This window comes from Passer domesticus, chromosome 6 (assembly GCF_036417665.1).
Source record: "Passer domesticus isolate bPasDom1 chromosome 6, bPasDom1.hap1, whole genome shotgun sequence".
In the NCBI taxonomy this organism is placed as follows: domain Eukaryota; kingdom Metazoa; phylum Chordata; class Aves; order Passeriformes; family Passeridae; genus Passer; species Passer domesticus.
In genome coordinates this window covers 57438065-57456118 of record NC_087479.1, presented here as the reverse complement: position 1 = coordinate 57456118, position 18054 = coordinate 57438065, and the positions used below count along the sequence as shown (strand labels likewise).

The 18054-nt window shown below is 38.4% G+C and overlaps 1 protein-coding gene and 1 long non-coding RNA gene across 4 annotated transcripts in view; one reads left to right on the top strand and one right to left on the bottom strand.

Annotated features, from left to right (window-relative positions):
* The window catches only part of METTL15 (methyltransferase 15, mitochondrial 12S rRNA N4-cytidine), an 80338-nt gene that overhangs the window by 45896 nt on the left and 16388 nt on the right, over window positions 1-18054 (bottom strand). Inside the window, exon 1 of one of the 3 annotated variants that reach the window (XM_064426039.1) lies at window positions 13362-13553. The exons of the other annotated variants lie outside the window; for them this stretch is intronic. Coding sequence (XP_064282109.1) covers window positions 13362-13391 — 30 coding nt within the window. The 5' untranslated portion in view covers window positions 13392-13553. Of the gene's footprint in view, window positions 1-13361; window positions 13554-18054 lie in introns of those variants that run through there. 3 annotated transcript variants of the gene reach the window in all.
* Window positions 13532-15922, top strand: LOC135303848 (uncharacterized). Its single transcript, XR_010365241.1, has 4 exons — window positions 13532-13734; window positions 13931-14186; window positions 14481-14497; window positions 15761-15922. It is a non-coding gene; the product is annotated as an uncharacterized LOC135303848 (long non-coding RNA).

The following is an 18054-nucleotide window of genomic DNA, read 5'->3' as shown; positions in this document are numbered from 1 at the left end:
CAGAAAATTAAAATTACCTTTTTATTTTTTTGCATAAGATTAACCCACTCAGAAATGCACTCCAAAATCTTAATCACAGGAGTCCCAAGTGTCACTTAGGATTGCACTTATTCTGCAGCAACACATTACAATCAAAACCAGCCTAAACTACATCATAACTCTTCTTGGAAAAAAAAAAGTTTAATCAGCATGAGTCATGTCTTCATGGTTGGGTTTGGTTGTTTTTGTTTAAAACAAAAAACAAATGCTCTTGTTCTTTATCATCGTTAGAAAACTAGGATGAAAACTTTGAAAAAAATCAGTATTTTTTTTTCTAAAACAGACCTACAGTGTTGGCAGGAAGAGTCATGGAAAGGATAGGAAGTATCAGAAGAGCTATTTCTGACTTTAAAACAAAATACTTTGAAATAATATTCTTATTCCACTTAAACTCCCTAGCAACGTGGCTTTCCAGAAAATAGTCTTTTCCCACTACTATGTTTAACTACTTGTTTATTTCTTGCATGGCTGTTTGTCTTCTAAACATCTGACTCTTCTTTGGTCATCTCTGCCAAGTACTGAACACATTGGATCCTTCTTTCACCACCACTTCTACCAAGTCCCTTGTTCCATCTGTTTGAACAGCAGAACATGAAATAAATAAATTAGGGACCTTTTTGGCCAAACCTCCAGACAATTTTGCTTTTTTAAGCAATATGTAACACTGAGATTTTTATTTCCAGATGAATTTTTGAAGATGTTCTAGCTCATTCAAGAACACTTTGGTTTAACAGCCTCACCTTTCCTCACAGATAGCTGCTTCTGTTTTCAGTCATTTTAAATTTGATACACTTTCAGCTCGACAAGCCCTTTATACAGGCTCCTTTATTAAGGAGCCACACGGAAGATGTTGAAAACAAAGCCAAAATAAACATTGGCAATGCAAGGCAGAGAAGAGGGAGGATGGGCTGGCTCTGCCATGACACAGTGACAAACTCCCAGCGCTGTGACAGCGCTGGAAAGCTTTAGTGAAGAACCCATGTTCTTTATGCTGTCCACGAACACAATTCACTGAATTCCCCTTGCTGAAAGAACCAACACCCACCAACCAAACCTGAGCGACACCAGGCATGGTGTTTAACCTGAAAGCACCAAATTCAATCCACATCCACCTTCTCATAATCCAGCTCTTCCACTCAAAGGCTACACTCTGCATCTAGAACCTGAAAAAAAATAACTACACCTTAAGTTATCAAATAGAATAATTATGATAGTAACACGACCATTTTGGAGCATTGATCAGATTAGAAATTAATCACTGTAATATCCTGCTTCATAATATGCTTCTTACATATTCCTTCCATCTTTCACGCCTGAAATAAAAGATGCATCATTTTTTTATTCCTTTCTCTGTCGCCTACTAGTTTTTAATCAAATGAAATTAAATGACATTTTATCCTCCTGCTCCTATAAATACTGGAAAAGATTATTACATGAGTTTCTCCTGCAGTGACTCACCATTCCATTGTTAAGTTATGATAGTCCCATCAGAGTCCCCCTGGGAATTTCATAATCAGTTTGTGACTGTAAGTTTTAGAAAGCATTTGGCTCTTCCATGACACACAGAGAGCAACAAACTAAAATTTCACAGATTTCATTTTACAGCTAGCTTTACTACAGCTAGAGAGACACAGAGCTGGACTTCACCATTTTGGTATACAAGACTTTGTACTGAAAAGCTCTCACAATAAATACCTTGTAAGCATTTCATTTTACTACGGCTGATCAGGAATTCCTCTATTGATTATGTTCCACATGTAATAAAGTTGACTACACAACACTTACCAGCCTTTGTGATTATTTTTCCTTTGCTGTGTAACAAAATGAGACTGCAGCACTTACACAAAATTGAGACTCAAGTGTGACACAAATTAAAACATCATAATGCTTATTTTTAAAAGCTCACAATTCCAGTATTTTTCACTCTCCTCTTTCTTTTTTAAAGGCAAGGACTTCATATTCTTTTTTAAGTAATTTAATCCTTTAGATGTACGACTTCATTTTCCCTTAACTACTTCAACACTCCATCAGATGCTCTTTCAAAAAATAGTTTTTCTTCCTCTTGCATCCCTGACGTTGTCTGAAAGAGGACTTTGACACACTGGACAACATCTCCAAAAGACTTTGGCAGATTTACAGAACGCCTAAGACACGCTGAGTTAGGATACAGGACATGCCAAACCACCTCCTGTCCTGGGCATCAGTGCCTCATGAGCAGCCTCTCCTCTCCCCCTTCCACGGGACGAGCTCCTGCCATTCATTGTTTTGTCCAGACCAACTCTCTCACCCTGCTCACGCTTACAGGACACCAGAAGATCATTAATACATTGTGATAAACAAGCACACATCAGGCATTTTCCATGGCTCTTTCCAATGCATAAAAGTAATTTCTTCTAAAAAAAGAAAGGCTGTCATTCCCCAAAAAGTGACCTTGTACTACATAATAATTTAATTATATTAATATAATTTATTTAATTTTATTAATCATATTAATTATTTGATTATATTATTTAAATATATTGATATTATTCAATCCCCAGTCCTGTTTATCCACTTCTCCTATTAAATAAAAATTAAAAATCCATATTGACAGTGACCATCTTGGGTGCCTTCAGCAAGTGTAATCACCTAAAATGTCTTACCTCTAAGTTCTACGATGAAAAATAAGAATCAGCCTGAAACCAACCTTCCCAGAAAATGCTGCTCCGTCCTCCAACTGGTTAATACACAACCCCACAATTACTCCCCTCTGAAACTCCTGTGTCCTGCTGGTGGCATTTGTCCCCTTCTTGCCTAAAAGAAACGTTTCATGGAATGGCAGCCATTCAAGTATAGTGGGTAGAACATTTTGCAGAACTCCTCCCAAATTAAATGCTCATATGAAGCATCAAACAACATGAAAGCCAAGATGAAAATATGAGCAGAAGAAAAATTATCTTGCAAGAATCACACCCTTAGCCAGTACCACACCAATAGCATATATAACATTTAACAGGGATGGAGGACTTCCACTCAAAAGTGAGCTTGACAAGTGAAAAACCAGAATCACTGAACTTCACTGTGGGAGAAAGGAAATACAGCCACAAACCCTGCTGTAACAGCTGAGAACACAGCCCCAGAAACTCACCATTCATAGTTCATCTTCCAGAAGAGTTACAAAGATCCACAATTATGAAATTAGTGTATTTTCAGTGTTAGCAATGATGAAATTAGCACAGCTTCAGTCGTATCAATGATGAGTATATTTTCAGTTGTAGCAATGATGAAATGAGTATATTTTCAGTTGTAGCAATGATGAAACGAGTATAGTTTCAGGTTTAGCAATGATGAAATTAGTATATTTTCAAGAAATTTGCAGAACATATTTGTTTTGAAAATGGCACTCTTTCCACTTTTTACAGGATTGGAAAAAAACACCCACAACCAGAACACTGATTTATTTAAAACATACTACAAAGAAAAAACTGAAGAACAGCCAGCCAGCATCCAAGCTATGCTGCCTAACTTTTCAGCTCCCTAGAAGAAAAGGAAACACCTGGAAACTGCTGCCTGAAGAAAGAAAAATAAAATGGAGACTCATGCAATTGACATTCATGAAAATGTCAAAGTAACAATCTTTTTTCTTGGAGAATTATTATTATACTGAAGAGTCTAACAAAGGTAAGCACACAAAAAGGAATGGTTACATGGTGAGAGAAATAGGTTCTGTAGTATTTCTGTAATATTAAAGCCACCATCAACTTGTGTATTTTGAGCCAATCAAAGCTAGATCACAGTGCTCCTCTCTCTTTTTACTCATCTTTCTCCATGGGACGATGAGCCAATATTTTTCACAATAATAGATTTTTCATACTTGAAATGAGAGCTAGTGCTTGCTTGAAAATGCAAAGAAGGTCAAAATACTAGGATGTTTGCTAAGGCTAGCAATAAATATTTATTACTGCATTGCCAGCCACTGTTGGGCTGTATCAAAGTATTTATTCTTATTTTATTTGTATCTATTCCATCTCTTTGTGGAAAAAAAATTCTGAGAGCAGAAAAGCAATATAAACAAAATAATCAACACATTGCAAGATGCTTTTTGCTACTTCATTCTTCTGGTGTTCCTATGGTGAGTCATGTTCTCTAAACTTGCTGTCTGAATTTCCTTGTTATTCACAACAGAAATTGCTCATTGTCACAACACAACTTATTTTCCACTCTACTTTATTTTCCAAATATCAACTCCTAGTGCAATAAAAGACATCTGACCTCTTGTTCAAACACCTTGGGTTTTCTACAGCTTACTATTTTAAGACACTCAACTATTTAATATACACTAGGCAGAACAAGCTGAATTGAAGTGGGGAGCAGTGACAACAAACTCTATAGGAACTTTTTCTAGCAGTGATTTTTTTTCCAAGAAATAGTTGATCTGCTTTATCCTTTTATTACCACATCTTTCACAACTAATCACTGCAAAGGTATGAATAGAGACTTTTTAAAAATAGTTACTGTTGTCAGTGTTTCTTGAATAAAGTACACAGACCATTGTTTGGGCACATATTAAAGTCCACTGTGAGAAAAAGCAATCTCTTCTCGGTCCCTCAGGATTTTATTTTCCTTCTGCAAAGTTCAAAACTGAGAATTAATGTTTAGTGCTGGCCTTTGTCAAGACCAACCTCACTGAACCTATAGTTTCGATAAACACAGAGGGAAAATTAATCTGAAGGACAGATGAAATCTATAATCTTTTCCTTCTAAGAATAAGGAAAAACACATCCAAACTTCAACCTATTTTCTCCCAATTTCAAGACCAATTTCAGCTTCAGTGGATGAGCAAAGATTTTTCATCCTAAAACGCATCAGGTCTATATGGCAGCAGACAGGAACAAAAGTTCTGTTGCTTTGAAATCCATAATATTTACCCAAATTGAGTTACCAACGTTTCATTCAGGCCTTTCTAACAGCTATTCTGACATTCTTTGGGATACAGCCAAAGGGCACAAGGATTTGTTTATTGCTGAGGTTTTTCTCTAATTCCACTTCTTTACTACACATTGCTTTCAATTGACCATGATGCACCTTAAAAAGCAGCAATCTATGGAGATATTCAAGTGCTTTAATTTTAAGATAATTGTCCAAGTGGACAGAGAAGCAAAAAGTTTTTTCAGAAAAAATTTTCCATGTTGCAGCATGCGGCAACATCCCACATGACAATTCTAGGAGCAGAAAAATATGATTACTTTCTTTTTTAGTACTATTTGTAATGCACAAGATGATACACATAGAGTTCTGTTCAGTACGTGCCTACCAACAAACACTAAAATCATCCTGTCCAGTAACTTTAAGTACCATGTAATGATATAATTATTAAATTAGTGTATTTTTTAGAAACTTGCAGAACATATTTGTTTTGAAAATGGCACTCTTTCCACTTTTCACAGGATTGGAAAAAAACCCCAACATATATGCTATATTGCTATATCAACAAAGAAAAAGACAAAACCATTCTGTCCAAATTAAATCACAACCTCCAAAAACCCAAGTGAATGCTTTTCACCAACATTAAACTGCTCACATATGCATCATATGCTGCACAATGAAAATTAATTCAGGCTGCAGGAGCTGGACAGCCAAGCACTACAGAGCTCTAAAACTTATTTCAGCCTTACCGTGGCAAGGTGAGGGTTCCACAGGGGAGCAGCAATGGGGGTTAACATCCTCCCCAATGCCTCCATCTGAAAGGACCAGGGCGGCCCTGGAAGAGCAGCTGGGGGGAATTTATGGCCACCAAGCCAAGCAGCTTGGCTGCAGGGGCCAGCACACTGAACTTCTGAGCTTTGGGGGAAAAGCACATGGGTTTAACATGATCAACTGAGCAGCACCAACTGAGCAGCACCAACATTAGCATCTCTGCCCAGGGTGGGCTGGAGGCTCATTTTGGTGCTCGTGCAATGCAGGATGCGGATGGGGGATGCCAGGTGCTCAAGGGGCAATGTCTGGTGGGTGGTTTGGGAAGGCTGCACCTGCCCAGTCCCTCAGGCAGCCAGGAGCTCGGGATGAAAAGAGGCTGCATCCCCCAAAAGCTTGAGAGAGACCCTTCAGGGGTATGGCCCAGTGGAGTCTCTTGCTTTACTCAAATAAATTGGATTCTTGCAGGGTCCCTCTGTGGACACTGCCCTTCCACAGTGTGACTCTCCACACACACATACGCCAGCCAAGCTGTTTCTGGGACCAACGTGATTGAAAGCATTCTCACACTACCAAAACCACATACCTGCTACAGAAAATGCTTCTTAATTAACAGAAAATATATTCTAAGAGGATGCAATGCTCGAATGCATTTCACAAAGAAATTAATGAAAGGATAAAACCTCTTCCATAGCAAAGCATTTCAAAAGAAAGCCAAAGTGTCAGGTTTCTGTATTTTCACCCTAATAGCTGATTTAAACCTCATTTCCTGCTGAAGTTGTTCACTAACAAAATAAACACTACATTTCTCCTACCCTCTTTCTCCATGTCACCTCCAAGGCATGCACAACCCAAGCCTACAATCAAGATTTCCACAAACTGATGGTTCTGAATCAACTTATGTCAGCATTGATAATCCCAAGGAGCTCTCTGACATGGCAAACTTGTTAAAAGTACTGTTTATGCTGAAAACAGCAACTGAAGAGGCAAGATTTTTACATTAAAGAAAAAAATATTCTCCTAAACACCATGTATTACCATGTATCATTTGCATTTCTTACAGCACTACACGTGCTCTACATATAATTCTGTCCATTATTTCCCACTGAATCAGTCATCATTTCATGTTCTTTCCTCCACGGACTATGAGATTTTTCTAAGAAATCTCACTATCAGTTTTTGCAAAGCACAGCAAAACATGCGAGTCTAAAATGATCATGTGAGATATATGCAGAAAATCTTGTTTCTGCAGCTCCTCACTTTTCCAGCCATATGTCTTGGAGCAGTTTGGACAGATCATGGCCAAATATACTAGAAAAGAGAAAAAAAATTAGGACTGTCTTAATACATGTTCTGAACAAGTCCAGAAAATTGTAATAACCAACAGAATGCTATATTTTTATTGTGCCATAATTTTAAAGGCACTTTTAAGGTATAATTTTGTCAGAGATAAAAAAGAAATCATGCCAAGTCTCCTTACATAGAATCTATTTCAGGCATCATTTTTCATTTCAAGTTGCTCACAATTATTTCTGACAAACTGTGATGGCCATTGTGTACAGCAAATAACAACGTGGTACAAAAGGAACTTCGAACCATTTCCCTTGGGTCACTGTCAACATACTTATGTACAAATAAAAATAAAAAGCAATTCTTTAAAAACTTCAGTAAATAAACACTTACAAACCAAAAAACCCCAAAGCTATTAATTGCAGTGCCAGTGCAAAGTCACTTGGAGCAGCTCAGTTACACAGAGCAATCCAGCAGCTCGGTGTTGGCTTTGGGACATCTTATTATGGGAACAAACAATCCATTGGAAAGAGACTAATGGCAGTGGGATCACTTTTCCTCTGAAAGACACATGGAGTCTTTTTTCTGTCAACTGAAGTTCATGGCTGGACTCAGCTTACAGCTCTGAGCAGACCAGCATGCTTGAAACCCTGTGTGTGTAGAAACCTCACAAATATTCTCCTGCCAATAGCTAAAAATTACCTTTATTCTAAATAGTTATTATAAAAAATAAATAATTTCATTATTATTTTAGTAATTATTATTAGTTCTTCTAACAATGCTCAATTCATTTTGAACATAACAGTAATAAAAAAAAACAACCCCAACCAACTAAAAAAAGAAAATCACAAACACACAAAAGAACCCAAGCAACACCCAGGGCCTCTCCAGAAGAACACAATCTCCTTGAAAAATTATGTATTTTTACTGTTCATCTTGGGCGGAAGTGGAAATCCAAGACCATAAGTTGTACAAAGTTACCAATTCAATTATACTAGGAAAGTTGCTGTTAAGAGTAATTTGCCCTCAACATCAAAAAATCTACTCATCCAAATATTTTAAACAGTTTTCTCTTAGTAATATTATTTCACTTAACATTCCCTACTGATCAAGTAATGGCTATAAAAAAAAAAAAAAAAAACCTACGAAACACAAAACCTCAACAGATTTTCAAATAAATGTCAAATACATTATTCTTCTCCAAGAGAAAGTCAAAAGGCAGTCATTTGGGAATTATCTCCAGTTTGGTTTTAGCATCATTCATGCAATATGTTTATTAACTGTTTTTCCAGAAACCAGCTCCACAAATTCTCCCTCATTTTTGCTCTCTGTAGCTTGTACATGAACATTTTTTAAAAAGGCTTCTGAATTTCACAATCCAAAGGTGACAGTTTTCATTAGACCTGCAGAAATGGGACTTGCCACCTTTTTGGAAACATTAGTCACAAACAACGTGAAGTACATCACGTTTTCTTTGAAGTATACAACAGAAGTCCCTTCTCATGAGAAAGCCATCATGGAACTGATATCTTTGTCATAGAATGAATTCAGAAAAGACAAGGATATTTTTTCTTGGCAAGATCAAATATAAAATGGCAAGGGAAGTAGAGACACTGCTACCAAGAATGCAGGTTGCATTAGTCTGCTGTCCAAAAAATTCATAGAATATTTTTGCACCGTGGTAGAATTCAGCCATGTATTTATGAAATACCAAAAATATTTTCAAAGGCTTTAGTTTATTTTACATTAAAATATCTCAAAATAATTTACAATTACTAATTTATTTTTTTGCAATTTTGTAGTATATTTTACAGCAATTGTTTACCATATTGTAAAAAACACCATATAACCTTACTAATAAAGTAACTCTCTAACTGTAGCTGAACACAGTCACACTCTAAAACAAGTGGCAGCACAGCTCATGTTTCAGTATTTAGAAATGCAGTGCCACTAAACTTCATCCAGCAGGGAAGATTTAATGACCTCCAATACACTGTAACTAGAGATGCTCATATTCTCCTCCAGCATGCAGATACTATACACTAATACATAATTAAAGAACAGGCAGTTACTGATTTATATTTATGTGAGATCAGCTTTACAAAAAGGAACATACTTCAGGCTCACAAGCAATTAAAACCAGATTAATTTCCTACCACAAACACGAGTTCAAACTTCTAGTGAGAACAGCATGACTTGTAATGTACTTTCATACTCTTTATTACATTAATACAGCAATCAAAACAAAAACTGTCACCCCGACAAAAATACTGAGCATAAAAACCTTGTAGAACTATGCAGTTTTCATCTAATCTATTGATTAGAGAAGTAATCTATTGATTACTTGGTCCTTCAGAGCATAAAATCAAATTACCAGCCTCTTGTGGAAACTGCCCAGGTGGTTCAATAGTGGCATAAAAAGTCGTAGCAGGATGCAATTATAGTAATAAAATATCTTTAAAGTGTTGATGTAAGCCAGAACAGGCATGCACAATCTGCCATCTGAACAAGGGTCCCTTTACTTCTATTTTAAGGCAAAAACATCCTCAATTCCACCAGCTGTGTACTTAAATACAGAATGCCACGGTGGAAATCACAGAATGCAATGGCATGACCAAATCACACACATTTTTGGAGTGGAGGTTTAGTTTTTCTAAAGCACAACATGTTCAGCTGCAAGTTAGAAAAAGAATAAACAAGTGGATTAAGAACACAAATCACACTTTGGGCTGAGGCTGTTGAGTTAATTGGCTGCATTTCCACATGACAGCAGAGATGCTATCATGAACCAAAAGGTGGGGAGAGGCAGCATAGCAAACTTCACTTTCTGGTAACACGCTCTGCTTACCACCAAAGCACTGCCTGTGGCAGCACGCTGCACAAGGAGGAGCTGCATTGGCTCACATCTGTTAGTTCTCAGTGGCTGAAACAAGAATTACATCTAATTACACAGATTAGATACAGACAGTATTTTAATCAGCTGGTTCTGACAAACTGGCCCAATGACACTTAACACCCTACTGCAAAAAACTGCTTTAAAAATCCCTACAAATACAGAGGAAATAAGACAGCTTCTACCACAAGAAGGAGTATAAATACAGTAAACTTGCCTGCTCCCCTTTGTCTGTTATTTATGGCCTGCAAACAAGTTGTTTTACCCTATTTTTATAGCGATGCTTGTATGCCATGATCCTTTATTAGAGACAAAAGGAACTACCATTAGCAAAACTAACTTGCTTTGTGATCTGCACACACACAGAAGACAGTTCTTTTCAAACAAACCTGCTATCTAACTCAAGATCAAACAAATGAACCTGACGGAGTAGGGAAGACCATGCAGATAACAGTACCAATTCCATGCAACACAGATAAGCAGCCATCTCCTTCAGCACAAAGCAATTACATGTGTTTATTTAGCTGTCTTGGAATCAACATGCACAGCTAGATGGGCCTGTGAGTTTTGTAACTGTTAGCTTTACCCTGTATTTCCATCCAAAAGTTAGTTGCACAAGAAGAGAAAAATTAAAAAGCAATTATAGTTTTAAATCATCTCTTCAACAAGCAGAACCTGAGCCACCAAGCGTGCTCTAATCCATGTTGGACATTTAATAGCTCAAACAGGACACAGGATTACAAATTTATCTTAGTGGGATACATTTTTTTCTTATCGAACTTCATATAATTTCTTGTTATTAAGCTTATTTTAAGATGGGAGCACTCTTCTGTTTTGAACCCACCATCCTCACCCAGGTGGATGCACCCAGTCACTCTGCCTGCACCAACACCACACAAATGAGGGCACACACAAGCTGTCTTCCACCTTCTTCCCATGAGTGGACTCACTCAAGAATAGTAATGTCTACTCTAAATACCACAGGTATGTCATCACCCTAAAAATCACTGTATGGAAAAGTTTAATACCTTAATGCAAAACCCAGCACCATTACTGCTCCTAAAAAACCAGTATGGGTACACACTGCTTATGGTAATGATCACTGTTTTATGCAACTTTTAATATTTGCTTAAAAATCATGTAATTGTTGCTTTTGATAACTTGGCCCTTGTATTCCCCTCTTTTGCTTTCAGCATGTATATATTTTAATATACTACTCAAATAGAAAACCAGCAACCTGACTTGCTGAGCAAAATAATGACACTCCTAAACTGTACAGTAAAATGCTCTACAGAACCATAAAAAACACAGGACTATCTTTCCAAGTGTATTTACTGCACTGTTTGTTAAATTATTGTAACTATTACAGTCTTTGAAACTATTCTAAAGTTGGTACCTCAATTGTTTCATGCCCTAGTAGGTGTTAAAATTTATCTTCTGGATTTTCCAAATGCCAGCTCCATCAGGTTCTGAGAATTTATCCTTGCCCACCCAGAGACAGGTCAGCAAGACAGTATTTTTTATAACCTTCGCTGAAATGAAGCCTTGAGTCTCTAATTATTCTCTCTAACAGCAGATAAAAGACTAACAAGTACTTCCAAGACTGGTACTAGTGATGCCACTTAGCAATTTTAATTTGTTTTTCCCCTTCCTGGCCTGGAAGAACAAACTAACCCACTAGAACTTTTTGCAACATTTGTGAAAACAACCCATCGACTACAGCAAGGCAAAAGCACTGGCTGTGACATGCAATACGTCCGTGGACACAGACCACAACCTCTGAACACTTAAGTGTTCTACTAAGTAGATCATCAGCATTAATTTGGTGGTGTTCTGAAGAAAGCATTGCCCCACACAATTAAAAATCATGGTTTGTTAATCAGTGTATGTAAACACTCCTGAAAAGTTCCTCTACCTATAGCAAATGACAATCCCATTACTGGTGAGATTCTCCAGACAGTTGTACTGAGATGCAAAACCCCCATTAACAGGTGAAGAATCTTGTTTCTTTATCTTCAGTACTCCAGCTCAGAACAGACTGATTCTGCCAAGCAAATTCTGCTTAATCCAACCAATTTTGAAGTCCTTAAACCCAAAAAATGTATGTGCTAATGGGGTGTGAGACACAGGATGAGAACAAATAGGGAAATGTCGTCACTTTTAACTCTGTAACAAGGATTACATAAGTAATATTTGACAAAGCCATCAATTTAATCACCAAAACCACTGCTGTAGCTTGTACTACTGTACAATTGACAATACAACAGTTCCCAAATTACTAAATTCAAAATCCAAGCTACAACTTTCCACAGAAATCTTCTCTTATATCTCCTGCACAAAGCAAGAAAAAAATCTTCTATTTCAGCTAAACTTATCTGATTTTACTTAGAAACAGAACACTTCTAAGTAGAGCTTTATTCTCCTCAGTGACTGTAAGACAGGTGAATTTGCTTTAAATCTTCACTGCTTTCTTTCAAATTGAAAAAGATGCTCAGAAATATGCTGCATTTTACTCTTCAAGAATTCTATTGCTAGTCTCTAGGACAAATATGATTTTGGTGACCATATTCAAAATATCTAAGCTTCTTCACAAGTGACGAAACAGAACAAATACCTACATGACAGAGTTACAGCCATAAACCTACTCAAAAATTTAGTTTTTAAAATGTGGATAACATGCAAAACCAAAATAATAAACACTTGGACAGAGAATAAAACTAAATTAGGGAAACATAAAAACCTGTTAGAAAAGGAGGAAAAAGAGATAAAACCAAGCTAAAGACAACAAAGGAAAAATGCATGAAGGAAGAGACCCTATAGAAGGGAAAGGGGCTGAAAAAGAACTGCATCAGTAAGGCTGGCACTTCTAGGAGAAAGTTGGTATGAGGGAAATCTCCAGTCCAGGAAAACAATAAAATCACATTCAAAGAACAAATTTCAGAGCCAACTGATCATTTCAGGAGAGAACAGAACACCTTCCATCACTGCTGCTTTATATGAAACCAGGCTTAGATGAGGACAAGAAAATAGGAAATGTGGAAAAGCATTCCCTTAGGACACATCGCTCTGGTCCAATAAACCACCCGAAGGCTCCAGCAGTTTTCTGTGGAGGACTATTAAAATTGTTTTTATACAGCTGCAGCAGATGGTATGATTCACTTATCTCAAAATAAAAGAGCTCAGGGAACTTGATGATATTATCAAGCATCAAGTTAGAACAAATAAAAAAGTGCCTTTCATGCAAATATTGAAACCATGAATAACGCAGGGAGAGGGGCTGCACATAACACACTTTGTAGAGAGATGAAACCAGAAAAAACCTCGTGCCAAGGATTGTCCCAGCACATGGCACAGCCCAGAGGGCCACAATGCACAGTGTCACCATACAAGAGCAGAAAGCTCCAAGCCAGACAGAACAACACAAGACAATTTCAGAAAGTTTCAATCCATAAAAATAGCACCTTACCTCCTCAGAGGGCTGCAAGTGCCTGCCCATGCAGAGTCACACCTCACCTCTTCAGGAGGCTACAAGCATTTGCTCCTCCTGTCCTTCAGACCCCTTTAGTGCCCTGCTGTTGGTGCAGTGCCCCTGTGTGCCCTCTGCTCCCTGTGGGGTTGGGCAGCACCCCTGGGCACTCCATGGCTCCTCACCTTCAATAGCATTCACCTGTGCTGCACAGCTGCAGCCAATTAGGGACCAATTAGGGACCAATTAGGGATCAGCCCCACTCCCAATCACCACCAACGGAGTGCCTACAAGTGCATTCTAGTGAGTGCACTAAAAATTAACCAACACTAAACCCATATTGTGCAGACCTGCAATCTATTAAAGCATCAAAGTAAAAGAAATTTAAATACTTTCTTTTCATATACTCAGCCCCACTCCCAATCACCACAAACTGAGTGCCCACAAATGATATTATACAAATACAACCCCCAACCTTCCCCCTGTAAAGAAGTCCTTCCATTACTGTTGTCAGGTGAAGGTACCACTAGGTAAAAAATAATAATTTCTCTCCCTTCCCCTTCTTGCAGGCTTCCATTAGCACCCGCAGCCATGGAATTTCCACATGCCAGGGACTGGACACCTAGCCAGGTGCACTGTGATGTGAAGCAGTGCTGTGTCACTGATGCTCTTGTGACTCAGCAGTGTCCTTCGATCTACAGAGCTTCGGAGAAGAAAAACTGTTCAAGAGAAAAAGAATACATAACAAAAGAATCCTCCGCCTCCTCCCATCTCTAAAGAGGCGTTTGTTCACCATCCCAGCTTCAGCATTCATCACGTACAGAAGTACTACAGACCTTTCTTACAGTCCAAATTTATTGTCTCAGTAAATTTTAGAAAGCTTTTAGAAATAAACTCAGCTGCAACCATCCATGCACATTCGCACTCCTCTCTTCTCAGTGGCAACAAGCAGGAGTCCTGCATAAAGCCTGCAAGGCTTGTTTTCTCTAATAATGCAAATGACCAAAAAAAAATCAAAATCAAACTTTGCTTTCCTCCCAATGCTTTAAGGTTGTTCTATTTTCCTTAATAAAAGAGACAGCTTCAAGACATGTCCTGTTGTCCCATGTGCCCATACAGCCTCAAGCTGCACAATGGTAAGAAACACACAAAGGAACTGAAGAACAGGAGAAAGAAATGCTCCAATGCTGCTGGAAAACATTGCTAATTACCTGGGGATGGAAAACACTGCTAATTACCTGGGGATGGTGGGCACACGTGTGGACAAAAAAAAGCGCCATTTACTATTACAAAACAGGGCACAATACAAGATGAACCTCAGATGTGAAAACTAGCAACATTGAAAATGTAATGTGCAAGACAACACAGAAAATAGATTTATTTTTAAGTTGGATTTTTAAAAAGCCTTGAATGATGCTTTAAAGAGTTTAGGAAGAGCGAAAAACATTAATCAGTACTAACAGGACAGTTCTTAATGATGGAAACTTTAAAAGGTCCTCAAAGGACTCTAAACATCTGTAAATGCACAGGCACGGTAAAAAGCATAATTACTGAATATGTGACCTAGCAGAAGAAAAACCCAAGCTGAGTACTATAAAAATCAGAGAGGATAGTAAAATATAATGGCAACGGCAGGTCTATTCAACAGAAACATCTTAACACCACACAAACTTGAGCAGCCAAGAACAATTAATCCAAGTTGCTAAAACCCAAATACTTCAGTGGGATGTCAGTCAGTACCACAGAGCTGACAACTGTGCTTTAATTACATTTGAGACTGTTACCAATTAGTTAGTCTGCAGCACTACAGGCTTCATGCTATGACTCAGTGCACTGACTCATTCAGGAAAACTTTTCCTACACAACTACCCGGGCACCCACAAGGATGCAAGATCAAAAGGAAAGTACTTACATTGACCTTCTCAGCAAAAGTCTTGTTTTAAATTTAGATGACCAAAAGTGGATACTGCCACAAGTGCTCAAGTGGGCTTTTTGAAGGGGAGACTTTCAGGAGCACTGTTTTAGCTCCATTTCAGATAAACATCTCAAAAAATCAAAGTACAAATAATGCTTTGTACAGTTGGAAGCTGAGAAGCACATTCTAAATCTGGATTTTTTTTTGTTGGTTTGTTTTGTTTTTTTAACAAGCTGCTCAAGTAGCATTATGTACTACTAATATAAATAACTACCATCAAAAAAATCCTGGTTGCTGTCACTTAAGAGTCCTGGCCGATTTGAACAATTGAAGGCTGAAATTTTTTGTGTCAGAAGGTCCTCAGCTGATGGAAGAGGACAAAATATCTTCAGCCATCTCCTTGTTTTGGAAAAAAAATCCCCTTTGGTTAGAATTTTGAATTATAACAATTCTACAATTGCAATGGCATTTTCACGTTTGGCAGTGAAAACAACAGGAAGACAATACTGGATGAAAGATTCTTCTATTGATATTCTCGTGGACCTCCAAAAACATGTTAAGGTTTCCACGTAAGACTTCTGTGCCAGGCTGTGATGCCAAAGCTGCAAGTGCAGGATCCTGGAAAAGGAAAGCTGTGTTCATTGTTCTCATCTTCTGCTCTGATCGAAGAACTTGACAGTTTTATTTTAGGCCTGGAGGAAATGGGAGGAACAGGTAAGGCTCTTGAGGGTTAAAATGAGCATGAATGTTGCAATTAAGAAATAATTTTAAAATAAAGCATGTTTTCTCAAGGACTACACTAGAACCTACCAACTTCAGTATTTAACCTGAGTTTTTAGCAGGTGAAAAAGCTGTGACTGAGAACAGGCACATGTCATCTTCTCACAGTGAAGACAGAGGGACAAAGTACCTAAGACTGGTACTACACCCATCAGTTAGACTCCTAAGCTGCACAAGATGTTAAGTGGTAGGTGTAGGAGTAATTAGGCATTATTTTCTCATGTGTGTTTTCCCTCTTGCAGTTAATTTCTCTCAGCACAGGTGTTTACTGTGTACTTCCACAAGCCAATTACACATAGCAACATGGCCCAGAAAAGTGAAACAGAGGAAAAGCCACTTTTTTTTTCTGATGTGTTAGTGTGTTCAGCTGATGTGCAGAGGTCAGGGAGGGACAGGAGCTCAGGGAGGTGGTGACAAGGGGGCAGGTGGTGACATGGGGGAGGTGGTGACATAGGGGGAGCAGGGACGCTGGACCTGTCCCCTTGTCCCCTTCAGTGGCATCACTCCACTGCCTTCGTGCTCAGCGTGGCTCCTCCAGCAAACCCTTGGGAACAATCCATCACCTCCATTCCCATTTCCCTTCCCAAAGTGGAGTAGCACTGGAAATGGCAATATCCAAGCAGTAGCTGAGGAATGCACCCAGCTGGCAGAGGGACACTGGACTTTGGCCATGCAGCCCCTGGGACTCTCAGGAGGTCACCACACCAGCAGGTAGGTCAAACTGTTCCTCTTTTTTTTTTTTTTTTTTTTCAGTATAACTCAAACTCTGGATGTGCTTTCCAGACACCCTGTGACCTCAGCAGCTGCAGGTGGATGTGCCTCCAACGTGCTGCAAAGCTCTCCACCAAAATGCTACCCTCTTGGGAAAACCAGGCAAAGAGGCATTTCTGCTCAGGCACCCAAAGCAGAATTTCAGCACTGCTGCCTCTAAATTCTGCCAAGCAGAAGCAACACTATTGTGCTACTTTACAAGAGAGCTGTAAACACAAATTCTGCGTAATGAATTTGAATTAATTAATCTATAAAGATAATCTGTGGATGATTCAAAGGTTGCAGGGATGTAATTCAAGAGGCAAAAGTCTAAATTCAAAGTGGAGTTTGAACAGTAAACAGCATGTAAGACGTGCCCATGAACAAAATATTTAGTTTATTTCTACAGCTCTGTCTGGCTGTATCTACCTGAACAGGCCAGTGGAAGGAGATTCTCAAAGGACAGAACCACCATTTTGTCTGGGCCCCTGCACAAAGGCCAGCAGGTTTTACTCCAGATAATTTCCAAGGTCATTTTCTTTTTTTTAATATCATCCCTAGAGTACAGTTTGCTTATAAATTCAATGCCAGCAGAGGTCAGCATTCAATCCTGCTCAACAATTACCCATGTAAAAATTCTTCATCAAAAAAGAGAGAAGTCAATATATACAAACAAAATGTACACTATGTATGCTCACTCCCAAACTCGCAATAGTAATATTGCTGGATTCAAATAATGGCATCTATGGAAACTTAAACTGTTTAATCAGATCATGTTTCTAGAACTATTCTAAATCTAGAACTACGTCTGCTAAAGCAAAAATACTGATCAGAAGATGCAGCAATTGGAGATCTTCTTTCTCCTTCTCGGCATTTCAGCCTCCAATGGGAGAGGAGTGAGTTTCCTTGGAGCTTTCTCCCCTTCTGCTCTGCTAGAAGTCCCCTCTGTTGAATGAACATGACTTGTGTAAGCTGAAATACCTGCAGCTTCTCAAAGCCATTGAACAAGGACTGCAGACTAAATCTTACAAGTCAAAGCCTGCCTATCCCTGACCAAATAATGTGTCTACCAATTTCCATTACATTTCTCCATTCTAAGAACTGCTTCTTTGGTTGACACAAGATGTGACTTAAAATGGGTAAGCATCCTGTGTCCTCCCAATTTAGCTCCAAATTATTTATTGCACCTACCACTATGTCCTACTTAATGCATGCATACATCAACCACATAGAGAAAAGTTGATATTT